General features: G+C 36.3%; 2 protein-coding genes across 2 annotated transcripts; one reads left to right on the top strand and one right to left on the bottom strand.

Annotated features, from left to right (window-relative positions):
* Positions 1–530: 530 nt before the first annotated feature.
* LOC110936780 (putative disease resistance protein At5g47280) lies at positions 531–1,231 on the bottom strand. The gene is made up of 2 exons (XM_022179183.2): positions 906–1,231; positions 531–748 (listed from the first exon to the last, which is right to left on the bottom strand). Exons 1-2 carry the CDS (start codon positions 1,004–1,006, stop codon positions 577–579), a joined length of 273 nt encoding a protein of 90 aa, XP_022034875.1. The 5' UTR covers positions 1,007–1,231; the 3' UTR covers positions 531–576.
* Positions 1,232–15,312: 14,081 nt separating this feature from the next.
* Positions 15,313–16,038, top strand: LOC110901883. Its single transcript, XM_022148666.1, has one exon. It carries the CDS (start codon positions 15,313–15,315, stop codon positions 16,036–16,038), a length of 726 nt encoding a protein of 241 aa, XP_022004358.1.
* Positions 16,039–16,267: the final 229 nt, after the last annotated feature.

Below are 16,267 nucleotides of genomic sequence, written 5' to 3'. Positions count from 1 at the left end.
CCTATAATTAATGAAAATGAGTAGGAATTTTGAACGAATCGAAGAATTGATGAAGGAATTGGAAGGAAACACGCTGAAGAAGATGATCGGAATACTGGTGGTAGCCGTAATCAATGAGCTCCGATGAGAATCGGTTAGCTCTGATACCAATTGTTAGCCTGAAATGAGAGAATCACGAAAGAAGGAGGGAAAACCCAAATCAAGCTTAGCTCTATAGCTTGGGGTTGTTATGTTTATAACTGTCACAACTAATTTCTTACACACATTACAATTCAGTCCTTCAACTATTAATATTACAATTATTACCCTCAACTATTACTAACTGACTTATTCCGTAACAGTCGTTCCATGCTAAAGAGAATCTTTCACCTGTCATCAACACATTAAGAGGGTATTTTAACTGGGTTGGGTATAAAGGACTAAACTTGCAACAAAATACCTAGTAAAGGACACCGCCTGTCAACATTCGTTAAAAAGGACACCGCCTGAAAAGTGGTATAAAGATCAAGGACAAAGTTATGTATCAACTTTCTAATGCATCAAACAAACCTGTGGATATTGACAATACATGGGCGTTCACAGTTTGTTGTAAAATTGGGGAAGATCTTGCCCATATGCGTTTATAATCAACGTCTCTCTGTGTTCTATTGACTTTTGGCTGTTCAAATGAATAGCTAAGTCCCTCATCACATCATGTTGCATAACAGATTCTTCCACACAATGGTTGGCAATAGCATTCAGATGTTTCCTAGAGTCAAATATCATGTTTAGGTTTTCTAATAAGATGCAATTTTAGCGGTTTGTTAGTCACATGGTTTTTTTTTTTTTTTTTTTTTTTTTTTTTTTTTTTTTTTTTGTAACATGTAAGATAAACTTATACCATTAAATTTAACCAGAGCGAGTACCTTTTCGGCGACAAAGTTGCAAGGTTTCTAGAAGAAAGCTTATCGAGGATATCCATGGTAGCTAATCCATCGTTATCATGCTTATACAAATGGGCCCACATGTCCAAAAGTGTTGTAGCAGCTAGCTATCTTCTGATCTTCAGGAAACAGTCCCAAGTCTAGGTAACATTGCTTTAATTCAGGTTCTTTATCAACTAAACACAAACTCTTTTCCAGAGAAACTAGTATAGACTCGTTCAAATCCAAAAGCGCTTTATTCCCCGACAACTTTTCTAACATAACTTTCCAGCGTGCCGGGTGTGCCCCCTTTAGCATGCCACAGTGCCCCCTTTAGCATGCCACCCATCACAGTAAGGACCAGTGGATGACACTTGCAACACTTGACCAACTACAGAAATCCATTCATTCTTATTAGTTACCTTAAATATATAAATCCAAATCGAGTACTAAAGACAAAAGAGGCTTCGCTATACCTTCTCAACAAGTTCATCTGGTATATTACTTAGTTCTGGAGACGCTGACACGCAAAACAAACAGGTGGCATCTTGATTCTTCAAAGCTTGCACTTGATATGTTTTGAATGATTAAAAGTCATCCGAGACGTGACCAAAACCTTATATCCAGGTGATATGTACATGAAGTCTTTAATAACGGAATCAGACCATACGTCATCAAGTACTAATAGTACTTTACACGTAATTTTACCCAAATAGCTCCCCCATTGTTGGATTGCAACTTCATCACTAATACCACCGAGTAAATTTCTTATGATGACGTTCTTGTCATAGGTGTGTGAGACTGTAACAAAAAAGATGTGTGTACCGTATCTTCCTGCTCAAATGAGAAACACTATCATCATCAAGCCTGGGGGGGGGGTTGCAAAAATGAGTATCTAAGCTGGAATTTGGTTGAACTCGTGCATGCCTAAACAGTTTTTGCACGCACTCGGTTTCGTTTTTTTTTTGTGCGTTACCTTTTGTTTTCTGCTTATGCGCTGCGCCTCAGCACCGTTTTTGCGCCTACTCGCGTGCCTTTTTGCGCCTCAGCACCGTTTTTACAAAAAAACCACCCATTTTTGCGCCTAGGCTACCACCAGGCGCTATAGGTACGCCTCGCTGCGCCCGAGCGCCTAGGCGCGCGCTTTTGACAACATAGATAATACGATAATACTTATGCAACCTTAAAACACTCTCAAGGAAGACAGATCATAAGTATTTAACAAATTAATTTATTAATAGATGTTGGCATTTGAATATGTAATCCTCAACAAACTCATAACTCTGACTCATAAGCTTAAATTTTGAGTTATTACCTAACCAAACTCAGCTTTAGCAACCTATATATGTTCAATTTCTATTAAGAATGCAAATACCTGTAATATCAGGATCATGGCAGAGCTTTGTTACCAGAGTTGTCTTCCCACACCCTCCTGCACCCGAAACAACTACAACCGGACAATCACGGTCCTATAGCAATCCGGTGGAACAGCAGACGACCAACCACTTGAACTCCCATCCTCCAATCGCTTTTTCAAACTTCTCACCTCCACCAATGTTTCAGCTCCATTATTAGCATTTTGTAACTGAAGGTCAAACGCCACATATTTCTGTAGCAACCTATTCATTTCGTCCAACTTGGAAGTGTAAGTGGATTTCTTCCAGAACTTCAAGTTGATATCCTCGCATTTCCGAACCAGGTCTTCTTCTGCTTGCTTGAGCTGATTCAAGAACTCTGTTTCCTCTTTCGGTCGATCCAGTTGTTTATTTAGTTTCTCCATACGCTCGGCAACAGGCCACTTGCTCTTTATGGTTTTTTTCATTTCCTTGAGTTCGGATTTAAAGTACCATGCATTTTTCAGCTTCACAATGAAGACTTTTGATAATCCAGATTCACTTATCGAGCTTGCCCGTGGATTCCAGAAGCTGTGACTTCTATCGCAACTCCTCCAAATGCTTCAGCCATTGATAAACTGAAAGAACCTCAAGCTGTTCAGATTAGATGGACATTAAAATTGAATTATGATCGGAAAGCGCCTTTGGTTTGAAGACGCTAAAAAGGGAAGGAGCCGCGTCAAACTCAAAGTCAATAACCATGACGCAAACTAGTCGAGTAGAAAAACAACTCTAAACGAGCCAGCTTAAACAACTCGGCCTGAGCCCAAACCTAAAAATAAGCATATTTAGTAAATGAGCCCAAGCACAAGCTTCACTTATCGAGCTTGCCCGTGAACCTAGTCGAGCCCGTTAGTTAGCTAATTTCTAATTAACATAACCTTTAAAAATGTTCAAATAAAATTACTATCTACAAAATTATGAAATTATATATAAATTAAAATTATAAATAATATAATTTAATTAATAAATGATTAATATTATATAATTACTATTTGTAAAATTATGAAATAAAAACTATATTATATAATACAGATAGAGGATCCTGTACATTAATCCAGAAGTGTGAGAAATGTATTATAACACTATATAACATCATATAAACACCGGGTAACACTATGTAACACTATATAACAAATATAACACCATATTTTGTCTGATAGCATGTCTATGATAGATGTATAGTGTTATATATTGTTATATAGTGTTACATAGTGTTATATGGTGTTACATAATGTGATACGGTGTTTATATGGTGCTATATAGTGTTATATATAGTGTTATAATACACTTCTCACACTTCTGGATTAATGTAGAGGATCCCTACCCATATAATATATACACATGATTCTTTTTATAGGAAGGGAGCTAAATAAAAATGACTATGAGCACTAGCGGACCCAGGATTTTTTCCAATGGGGTCCATTTTTTCGGTGTTCAAAATTTTCATAATAAAACGTTAAAATTTCCGGGTCGGTCCTCATTCGATAAGGATTGAACCCATAACCTCTTGTTGCTAAAGATGGGGGTTTACCACTACACCAACTTTCCTTTTCTTTCTATGGTGTCCACCTAGTTGTATTTATGGGGTTCTTATAAAATTTAATATACCGGATCTACTAATTTTTTTAAAAACATTGGGGTCCGGGAACCCTCGACCCGCTCTATGTGAGTCCGCCACTAACTATGAGTTAAACTATAGACTAATTTATTTTACGGGTTCATTTGCTAGTTATTCTAATTTTATCAACTATAGACTAATTTATTTTACAGGTTCATTTCCTAGTTATTCTAATTTTATCCATAAACGAAAATTAGTATTTTGTTTTATCGAGTCGTGCGAGGAGAAAACTTCTTATACAATTCTAAGGAGGTTCTTTCTTATCTACATCTATCCCGATGAGCCGTCTATCAAATCCTTGCAATCGATGTTCGATCTCAAAGAGTAGGAAGAGATCTTCAAAACGTGGGTTTTTATGATCTTATCAAGAATCAAACATATCTAAACGTACTTGTTATTCTCTATTTCCTTGAAAAAGACGCTCCGCCTAAAGTAACTGTTCAATATATTTTATTTTAAAACGTTACAACTTTACAATATTTCCTAACGGTTAGAATAAGTTAGGTAATGGTTAAAAAGATTAATTTTGTTTTAGGTTTACCATGAGGTATTAGAATATCAAACTAATGAAAAACAATCAATATTTTACAGCATTCACATTCGACAATCCATCTCCATCTATATATTTAAATAAAAAAAATACATTTTTTTTCTAAATTTTGTTCATTTCTAAGACCACCCGTACTCGTTCAGATTTGGGCGTTTTGATACCCAACCACGCCCGAAGCACGCCACCACCTCCGCCCCCGTGGGCGTTTTTTTGGTCCAAATCAGTTGAGGCGTGTTATTTTCCACGCCCTTGCCTCATTTGTTTGTCCAGTCACCCTTCATCTTCCTATTCTTTGTCCAATCAATTTTTTTCATGGTTTTTTTTTATTTATTTAATTCTTTACACTCCTAGATACTCACATCCCCACTACACCCATTTTAGAAAAAACGCCCATTTGCTGACTAGGACGACACGTGACAGACAACGCCCAAGGGTAGGACATTATTCACCCAATGACTACGCATGGTCTAAAAACCATCTCATATCCAACACTCTGGGGCTGTTTGGTAGCCTCTGAATGGTCATTAAGAGGCTACCTCTTAATGGAACCATTAAGAATTTTACCAATGAGAAGGTAGAAGAATGTGACATGTGATAATTTACCATTCAGAGGTTACCTCTTAACCATTCAGACTTGAGGTTACCTCTTATTCATTCAGAGGTTTTAAACCATTAAAAGGTAGCATCTGAATGGTCATTAAGAGGCTACCAAACAGCCCCTCGATCTTACTCACATTAACTTATTTTATTATTATTTTCTCTTTCGTACACACCCATATAACCCTCTCTATATAAATGTTATATTTCCGTTTATAAAATACATATAATGCAACAGGATATTCCTCCTCAATTTCAAGGTTTTGCAAGTGAATGTTAATGAGTTCCGATGAAAACAATTCCCAACCCCAAAATAAGCCATAACTAAAACAAGCTATAACAGCAGGCGGGGTGGTCCGTGATACCACCCCATCACGCGTGAAACTCCCACGTAACACCGCCGTCGCCATGTTTATAACGCGTTATTTTTTCAACGCGTTGAAACCTTCACGCGTTGAAAAGTTTGAATGTTTGGCTTCTTTCATGACGAACCTTTACTTGGCCTTGACGAACCTTAATTGGTGACGAACCCTTCTCTCATGACGAACCTTTACTGGGCTTTTTGGGCTTTTGGTATGTAATTTATTTTTTCACTGGGCTTTTGGTATGTAATTTATTCTGTAGAAAAAAAATTATTTTGCTATGTAATTTATTTTTTTAAGTTTAATGAAATTTATATTTTAGTGTTTTATTGTTAATTTCTAATTTTGAAATGAAAATTAAAAAAATTTGGGAGTGATAGAATTCCATCACTAGTGATACCACCCCCCTACATTTCTATCACTGGTGATAGAAATTTGGTTGATGACATGGCATGATTTTATTGGACAGTGGGAGTGATAGAATCTATCACTAGTGAACCACCCCTCCTCCCCTAAGTGGCGAATGTACCTCAATGCGTCAGATTTAGGCTGATCGATGTCTGCCGGAAAATTGGTTATTGTTTGATCTTGATCCTCGTAGAAGCTTATGATCTCCTGATGTCAAATGGGGGTTTCTTTATGAAGGTTGCAAACACATAGGGTCAGAGAAATTTCGAGGAAGTTGGTCCTGTACTTTAAAGAACACGTAGTTTACGCGAGTAAGAGAACAGGAGAGCAACCTAGAACTCGTTTGCCAGAAATGACTTTGGTCCATCCGTGGTTGACCAATTAAATTTACTTTTAACATATATAATCCTACACTCCTTTTACCCGGTTTACGTTTATATTTGTTTGACCCGTTAAAAGGTTTAAAAACTAAGGTTTAAACGTTCACAAAAAACGGTGTTTATAATAATAAAGCAAATGGTACTAAAAGTTTATATTAAAATATAAGGTTTTAAAAAGCATATGATTTTAATAAATAAAAAGATTTAAAAAATGAACTAGAAAGCTACATAATGTGAACTAGAAACGCACCCAATTTTTATTGTTATGTATTTCCATTTGTTTCGTTATATTTAAGTGACAAACATGTTGTATTTTGATTTCCAAGACAATGTATTCCTATTTAGAATGAAATGAAATATGGTTTATTAAAATATTGTCACATTAGCATGTTATGAAGTCTAGAGCAATTTGGTTTCGTCTTATTCCGATGTTTCCGCCATCGGTTGGGGTGTGACAGATTGGTATCAGAGCCATAACTATAAGGAATTAGGAAAATTTACCATGATTTGACATAGTCTATAGTTAAGCACCTTTGTTGACCATTCTTGTTATCGTTGTTTACAATCTGGGCGGTTAATATCGGCGCTATCTCAGTGATATAGTAGTGCTATATTGGTTATCGGTCTTGGCACATAATATCGGTTCAGAATATCGGTAGAAATCTCGGTAGCGAGAATATCAGTAGAAATCTCGGTAGCGAGAATATCGGCGATATTTACCGAGATATCGATATTTGGATATTCTTATCTCGATCATATCGGTGAGAAAATCGATAGGCCAGATTTTTATGTTTTTCTTTATGGGCTGCCAACAAAATACAAAGCCCAGTTCTTTCCTAGTTCTTTTATGCTTTTTTGGCCCATATATTATAACCTTTATCACACTTTGAACACTTAACACGACAACTGATGATGTCCGCTGAACCCTAATCGTCCCTCCCAAGCTCCTGTGCTTTAATCGGATTTTAATGTTTTAAGTTATGATGAACAAATGAAGATTCGGGTGCCTTGGTTGATCTTGATGAACACTTCTTTATTTTGCTATTAATATTACTAGGTTATAACCCCGTGTATTACACGTGTTGAATAAATGAATTTTATATACCAAATAATAAAACATTATCTTTTTAAAAGCCTCCTTTATTGCACGGGTTGAAGAAATGTAATTTTATATATTAAATAATAAAATAAGTTATATCTATAAGAACTATATGTATTGTACGGGTTGAATAAATGTAATATTATATACCAAATAATAAAAAAACTATATCTTTAAAACCATTGTATTATACGCGTTGAATAAATGTAATATTGTTTACCAAATAATAAAAAAAAGTTATATTTTTAAAAATCCCCGTATATTACATGGGTTGAATAAATATGATTTTATATACCAAATAATAAAAAAATATATTTAAAAAAACTAACGGATTTTTTTATATTTAAAGTAGGATAAGACTGAATATTAATCTGAACTAACGGATTTTTTTTATATTTAAAGTAGGATAAGATTGAATATTAATCTTTATTTATTTAGTTAATATAAGATTGAAAAATCATATGATTGAATAGGTGGGAGGTTGTGTGATAATAAATCGGTTAACCGTACTGAATGATAAAGATAATAGTGATTGTTGAACAAATTAATTAATCGAATTTAACAGAAACATTTGTGATGTTAGGTGATTTTTTTTAATTATTTGAAAGTTAATATTGACATGAACCCATATGACATGTATAAGGAGCTTGTCTTTTCTTATATTTCAATAAAATCCTTCATTTGATATTCGAAAGTTCCAATCACTTAAGTTGAAATTTATTGTACCGGAGTCTCTCTTGTTTTGAAAAACTCTATTTTTACTCTAAAAATATTATAAACAAAAACTGAATGATGAATGTAAACATTAAATTCAAAACAAATTTACAGGCCACCGAAAAAAAAAACTGAATATGAATGTAACATTAAGTGAAAAAAATCATCAAAAAGTAAAACACTTGGAAAAATTTCCAGTCAATCAAATGAATTCTTATTAGATTTGATTAAATTTTATCAGTGACCTAATTGGAACACTCCTAAAACTTTATTACTATTCTGTGACATATTCCCTTTGAGAAATTATAAACTTAAAAACTGGGTGAATACGAAATTTCAAAATTTTAATTAGTGATTTAGTCCTATGAATGGGAGTTTCCAAGTTTAAACTCTTTGTGTCACTTCCTTAATTTTGTCAACATCAGCTATAGGAAGTTCATTGACTTTTGTTTAAGAAACACTTATAATCCATAACAATTTCTCTTTAACAGTCGGATATAAGTCGGATGGGTTTCCGTTCAAATATTTAGGGATAACGGTCGGCGCTAACATGAACAGGATCTGCAATTGGAGACCGGTTTTCGATGTCTTTGAATCTCGCTTATCTTTACGGAAGGCGTCGGGTCTTTCTATTGCTGGTTGGGTGACGTTGATTAAATCGGTGCTTGAGAGCTTGCCGAATTATTTTTTTTCGTTATTCAAGGCTCTGGTGCGGGTGATAAAGGATCTGGAAAAATTGATGAGACGGTTCTTGTGGGGTGGTTCTATGGATAAGTCTAAACTTCATTGGGTTGCATGGGAACAGGTTACTTTGCCGGTTCGGGTGGGGGGTTTGGGCTTGCGTAGCTTGGCTGAAATTAACGTTGCTCTTCTTCTTAAGTGGGGATGGAGGTTCAAGAATGAGATTAACAATTTCTGGGTGAAGGTGATCAATGCCATTCATTGTCATAAGTTATGTTCGGACTTTCTCCCGCTTCGTGTGTCCATTAACGGTGTCTGGCGCAATATTTATAAGGTTTGTTCCGGTCGGTTTGTAAATGATTTCTCTCTTAAAAGCTTGATGGGAGGAGTGGTTGGGAATGGGCAGGAGTTATTGTTTTGGCTGGATCCGTGGTTAACGCGTACTCCGTTGAAAGTCGAATTCCCAAATTTATCTCGGTTGGAGAAAAATAAGAAATGCAAGGTGAAGGAGCGGATTGTGAGACCAGTGTCTAATTCCAGTGGGAAGTGGATGTGGAGGTCCGAGCCTGATTCGGATGTGGAGCTTGCCGAGTGAAGTAGGCTATGCGGGTTGCTTCGGTCTATATTCTTATCGGCTCATAAGGATAGGTGGGATTGGCTGGGTTCCGGATCGACTGGGTTCTCGGTTAAAGCAGTTAAAGATTTGTTTGATATTAATAAAGACTTTAGCTCGCGGTTCGTGTGGGAATGGTGTAGGTGGATTCCGAAGAAGTCTAATCTTTTCGCTTGGAGAGCCGAACAGGATAAGATACCGACTAGGGAGGCGCTGAGTAGGAGAAACATTTGGGTTGAAGACAGTAGTTGCCTGCTTTGTAGTTCGGGCATCGAGTCGGTTGATCACCTGTTCACATCGTGCGGGGTGACATCGGTTATTTGGCAAAAGATTCAGGTTTGGTGTAAGTCTTCAAACTTGTTTATTTTCTCTTTTCGTGACATTTTGGAGGTGCATAATTGGGTGGGGTTGGAAGGACATAAGAAGGAGGTGTTTCATGGTATTGCCATCCTCGCTTGTTGGAGGATTTGGAAAGCTAGGAATGAGTGGGTTTTTGAGGGGAAGCCTTTTGTCATCAACGAGGTTTTTAGTGATATTAGATCTTGGGGGTTTGTTTGTTACAATAATAGAACGAAAGACAAATGTATAGATTGGAAGGATTGGTGTAGGTTTGTAAATTTGTAATTGTCGTTGGGTTGGCCGCTCGGTTTCGAGTGGTTGGTTGGTTTTAATAAAGTTTTCCTTAAAAAAAAAACAATTTCTCTTTAATAGTCAACATAATTTCTAAAGAATAAACTATACAACATAGTTAAAAAGCCCTAAAATTCAAGGTATCTCTCTATCTCCAGCAACTAAGCTCAAAATTCAACAAGTATCGGGTGGTTCTGCTGGCACGATGATACTCTAGTGGTCCGTCAGTGATCCAAATTTGTCGTTCAAAAAAAAAGAAGCATACATTATTACAAAAATGAGGTTAACAAATCTAAACACAAAGCCCTGTAATTAGTCACAAAACGAATTTATCACTATTTCTTCAGTAAATTATACGCGAACATAAAGGATTGTTACCAACTGCAAATTACGAATTGAAAATTGCAGATTACAAATAGAAAATTGCAGATTGCGAATTGACCAGTAGATTAGTTTCTGCATCTTATAAGGGACCTGGTCTAACCCTTTTGACTATAAAACATTACCCAAAACCGCCCGTAACAATTTATAAAAGACCCATATTAATGCATTTGGGTCAAGATTGCCCCCTAATTATTATGAAACATAATCTAAGCATGCTTCTTCACAAATTTCTAAAACTAGTTTGATTACCGGACCCGCCAAATGAACCACTTTGAAGAGTCAAACGGACCAAGGCGACCCTAAAAAACAAGCATCAATCTCAAAATCAAACACAATTATATTTGACCTCAAGAGGTGAGTTATAACGCATATTCTTCCAAATTATTTTATGCTAAGACTAGGTTAGAACCCCGTGTATTACACGGGTTGAATAAATGTAATTTTATATATTAAATAATAAAAAGTTATATCTTTATGAAACTCGCATATTTTACGGGTTAAATAAATGTAATTTTATATATTAAATAGTAAAATAAAAGTTATATCTTTAAAAACCATGTGTATTACACATATTAAATAAATGTAATTTTGTATACTAAATACTAAAATCGTCGTATCTTCAAAAGACCCGTGTATAATCGGGTTGAATAAATCTAACAAATGATAAAAAAAAATTACATCCTTAAAACCCCCGTAGATTACACGTGTTGAATAGATTTAAAAAAGAGTTATATCTTTAAAAATCATGTGTATTACACAGATTACATAAATGTAATAAATACTAAAAATGTCGTATCTTTAAAAAACCCGTGTATAGTCGGGTGAAAAATCTATCAAATAATAAAAAAAAATTATATCCTTAAAAATCTCGTGTATAACACGTGTTGAATAAATCTAATTTTACATAGCAAATGATAAAAAAAAGTTATATCTTTTAAAACTTCGTGTATTACACGGGTTATATAAATGTAACTTTGTATAGTAAATAATAAAAGGTAAATTTTTAAAAACCCCGCGTTTTACACGAGTTGAATAAATATAATTTTGTATACCAAATAATAAAAAAAGTTATATTTTTAATAAATTAGGATAACATTTAATATTAATTTATTATTTATATATTTAATATAAGATAAGTAGGAAAGAGAGATATTTTTGTTTTAAAAATATATTAAAGTAACAATTTAGATTTGAGGATAATAATTTATTAAAGTATGATAAGATTTAATATTAATTTATTATTTATTTAGTTAGTTAGTTAGTTAGTTAATATAAGATAATTATACATTTGAGGATGCCTTCAATGAACGACACGTGTCCAAAACTTGGTTTCTTTTATTATAGTAGATAGATTTGGAATGTTCAAACCATATTTGAAAATCAAACTTTATCGACTAAACAAAGTTGTAGAACAAAGTATCGATAACCAAGGCTCAAAAGGCATCATCAGAAGAAGCAACAGAAGTTTGTTGTTTAAGAATCTTGATTTGGCGTTCAGCATGTTCTCTCTCGTAGGCACTAATTCCCAAAATTATATCGACCATTGTCCCTGTAGTCCCAAAAAAAACACGAGGGGTGCAAGTGATGTTTGCTCACTTGTTACTCGGGTAGTCCCTAAAGTGGATGGAGGTTAGTTAGTCCAGTTAAGTCATGTAAAATAACTAAAATAGCCTTGTATATTAATTAATACTAGTCGTTTACCCGCGCGATGCGGCGGGGGTGGCGATTTACAATAGGAAACTCCTTTACCGTTAGTTTATCAGTCGTCTAGTAGGATACCCGCGCAATGCTGCGGGGTGACAATTTGCGAAGCGATACTTGTTTATGTTAGCTTATCAATCCTCTCGAGTTAGTACTTTTCCAAAACTGTAGTAAACTTTTTACTCCCCTTGAAAATAGAGGATCATTTGAAACATGGTCGGTGGGGAGATCACAGTTCGGTTTCAAACGTAAAACCGCCTAAACCGGGCTTAGTTTGTTTTCGCGGTCACTTTTTTGTTTAACTTTTGGCTTGTCAGTGTCAAAATCTTCAAATCGTAACGACTGGTTTGATTTATGGTTTTATACCAAAATCGGCCGTATAAAACCAGACCAGACCATTAAGATTTAAAAATATTTTTTGTTTTTATATATTGCAAATACTAAATTAGGAGATATGTTTACATGTTCATTATCTAACTTAAAACTAAAGATCCATTAAACAGTACTTAAATGGACCTTCATTAACATTAAAAAGATAAAGAAAAAGCTTTATTACAGTTCCAGAACAATTAAATATAGCTATTGTATGTTGTGTTTACTTATATTCATTACTTACATGTTGTATAAATACACCTGATTCGATTTTTTAGCTCAAAGACCATGTAATAATACAAACTAATGTAACAAGTAACAGTGTTCGAAGTCGATTGACTTTCATCAACACAAATATAAATACACATAATTTACAAGGAGTGCCAAATCAAGAACCACATCCCCAATTTTGTATTTCAATTTTCAACAGCTCGACATGTAACTAACCCAACTATGACTTTTATTGACTTTCTAGTAAATTTTGACCAGAAAGCCAACCCTTGAACATTTTCCAATCTTCTCGAAAAAATGATACTTACACCCAAAAATCAATTAATATGTTGAACCTAGGAATGTGTATGGATAGATGTAGATAGATTAATCCAACAGAAAACCTACTGTATAACGTCAATGCTATGTCTATTGTACCTTTTGCTCCACAAGTTGCACCTAATATGCAAGACAATTTTCTTTACACTTTCTCATCTGAACATGTCATATATCCAATTAAAGGTAACTTTAAAGGGGCATCGTTGTTATTAAACACGATTGTCTGAAAAAAAAAAAAAAAAAAAAAAACTAAAGCTATAAACATAAGGGTAGAGGGTATAACCCTCGGCGACTTGTGCGGTGAGTAGAGTCACCGAATCGGTGACTATACCTTTTGATTGTGGGTGAGTGTTTGAGTTGGAGAGGGGTAGGAATTCGGTGAGTGTTTACCGAAAATGGTGAGAGAGAGTGATTGAGAAAATTGTGGGTCACTGGGTCCCAACCGCTTTTAACCAATCACAATTTTTTTATCTTTTAACCTATTCAAACACCCTAGGGTGATTGACTATAGCCCCTGATTGAGTGCAAAATGGGGAGTGAAATGGGGAGTTGACATAGCATAATATTATTGGGTAGGATTTCACTCAAACACCTTAGGGTGATTGACTATACCCTCCACCTTAGGGTGATTGACTATACCCTCCACCCTAATGTGAAAAGAACATGAACCTGAAATGGGAAATGGTCTGGTCCCCGAGCCGGTGCTGAGTTTATTTGTACGGTACCAGTCTCCATTGCATCGCTTATCAAGATAGCTTTGTTGATGTCTTTTGTAAATATGCAACCCTGAGTAAACCAACAATAAAAATTTAAAAGATGACATCTGGGGTCAAAGTCAAACTTCTTACATCAAAAACTTTAAATTAAGTATGCATATCTGTTAGAAATTTCAGATCAACAGTTTCAAGATTAAAGCATATATTACAAACTTGAACATAGTTTCGGTAAACCCATTCGGTGGATGGAGATCACCGATCGGTGACCACCCCCACTTGTTTGAGTCACCGAAATTTTGAATGTTTTCGGTGTATATTCACTGATGCGCGAAGAGGAGGGAAGGAGGAGGGAGGGAGGTTTAATGGTGAGTCCCAACCCCTTTCAACCAGTCATAAATTTTTTTTTTATTTTTTAACCTACTCAAATACCCTAGAGTGATTAACCATACCCCTTGATTGAGTGCAAAATGGGGAGTTGACATGGCATAATATTATTGGGTAGGATTTCACTCAAACACCCTAGAGTGATTGACTATAACCTCCACCCTAAGGGTAAATAATTTAATGTAATCATTTAACAATTGTATCATGTCCCTTTCTTCCCTGCAAGGAGGAATCACACCCAAACCGTTTGAACTACATAATAATAAACAAGAAAACTAAGCTCTATCACTAAATACTCATGTAACAACTACATCATTCACCTATCTTAACTGACTCAGATTAGCCCTCTTCCATTGAACACCAGCACGTTCCTTGCCAACCACACTGACCATAAAGTTGCTAGTGCCACCAAATGAATAACTTTCTTGCCATCCTTCGAGTTCCCACTGCTATAAAAAAAACTCCGCCATATCCCGGACCGAGCATCGCCAAATTAAATAGAATTCTGGTCCAAATATATATTTAACCCCATATCATACTTGTGAACTGGCATCTAACAAGAATGTGATCCACGTATCTTTTAAAGGCTAAAAGAAACTAATCGTGCCTTAACATATTAAACCCATTTTGAAATGAAAAAATAAAGTACTTAGGCTAGACGGTATGGATCCGTCCTCCACCCCGGCGCCGCCACATCACCACCGTCGTCCCACGCCGCCGCCCCTCCGTCCCCCTCCGTCCCGTCCTCACCGTCGGAGTTTAGCCGTTTGCGACGGACCAAAGCATGTGGGCCCCCCTTGGTGACGCCCGTCCTCCCACGCCGCCCCCTCGGTCTTGCTCCGGCGACGTCGTCTTCTCCGGCACCATACCGAAGAGCCTTATAGTTACTACAGAGACCAAAAGTCAAATGAGAATTTCTAAAAAGAAAATAAAGACCAAAGAGCCCCAACAAAAGCAAACACAGACAACCTTATACTTGATTTTGTGTGCATCAATGCATATGTAAGTCTAGGTTTGAAACAATTAATAAACAAAAAGGTCTATAGCTCGGAAACGAGTGTCACACCATCAATATGAGACCCTCGTAAATTATATCAACCACCTTAACAGAAAACTACCAGAAATCAAGATTCTCGCATGTCTCTTCCTGGTTGGTCTCTTGAAACCTTGCAGACACTTCTATTAGGTCAAAAAATATTTATAACACTAACAAGGATAGAGGGTACCTAGTAAGTATATAGACTTAATTAAGGATATGTATGTTAAGACTAACACTAGTGTTCGTGCACCGGTAGGGGATACTGATTTCTTTCCTGTGGAAGTAGGACTCCACCAAGGGTCAGCGTTGAGTCCTTTTCTATTTGCGATTGTCCTAGATGAGTTGTCAAAGTCGATTCAGGAGTCAGTTCCGTGGTGCTTGCTTTTTGCAGACGATATTGTGTTGATTGAAGAAAGTAAACAGAGCTTGAATGTGAGGTTAGAAGATTGGCGGGTAGCCTTAGAATGCAAAGGTTTGAGGATAAGTCGCTCTAAGACTGAATACCTTTACTGTGATTTTAGTGGAGCAGGCGATGAGCACGACACCCAGATCACCATTGAGGGCCAGGTGGTTCCACAGGCAACTAAGTTCAAGTATCTAGGATCGTTTGTTCAGAGCAATGGAGAGATAGACAGTGACGTAGCTCACCGTATCCAGGCTGGATGGTGTAGGTGGAGAGCAGCCACAGGGGTGTTGTGCGACAAGAGGTTCCCTGTTAAATTAAAAGGGAAATTTTATAGGGCTGCAATTAGACCCTCTATGTTATACGGAACAGATTGTTGGGCCATCAAGAAAATTCATGCTCGAAAGCTAGAGGTAGCAGAGATGAGGATGCTAAGATGGATGTGTGGGCACACTAGGTTGGACAAGATAAGAAATAAGGTTTTTAGAGAGAGATTAGGAGTTGCTAGTATTTCAGACAAGATAAGGAGGGGAGACTGAGATGGTTTGGGCATGTCAGGAGGAGGCAGACGACAGACCCGGTTAGAATAGTTGAAACACTCGCGGTAGATGGAAGGAGGAGTAGAGGCAGACCGAAAATGACGTGGGATGAGCGGATTAGACAAGATTTGCTAGATTTGCACCTCTTACGGCTGACACCGCACCATACGGACATTTTCGTCACGACAAGGGATGCAGGCAAGACGACGATGCGGCTAGCACCGCATCT

This window comes from Helianthus annuus, chromosome 1, assembly GCF_002127325.2.
Source record: "Helianthus annuus cultivar XRQ/B chromosome 1, HanXRQr2.0-SUNRISE, whole genome shotgun sequence".
NCBI classification, from domain to species: domain Eukaryota; kingdom Viridiplantae; phylum Streptophyta; class Magnoliopsida; order Asterales; family Asteraceae; genus Helianthus; species Helianthus annuus.
The sequence above is the reverse complement of the archived record's forward strand: the minus strand, read 5'-3'. Positions and strand labels throughout refer to the sequence as shown.

What these genes read in the sequence shown, in the direction of transcription:
- LOC110901883 (XM_022148666.1), top strand. Translation starts at nt 15,313, where the DNA reads ATGTATGTTAAGACTAACACTAGTGTTCGTGCACCGGTAGGGGATACT.
- LOC110936780 (XM_022179183.2), bottom strand. Translation starts at nt 1,006, where the DNA reads ATGTGGGCCCATTTGTATAAGCATGATAACGATGGATTAGCTACCATG. An exon ending in GCAACTTTGTCGCCGAAAAG is followed by an intron (nt 749 to 905) that starts GTACTCGCTCTG and finishes ATTTGACTCTAG; the next exon opens with GAAACATCTGAATGCTATTG.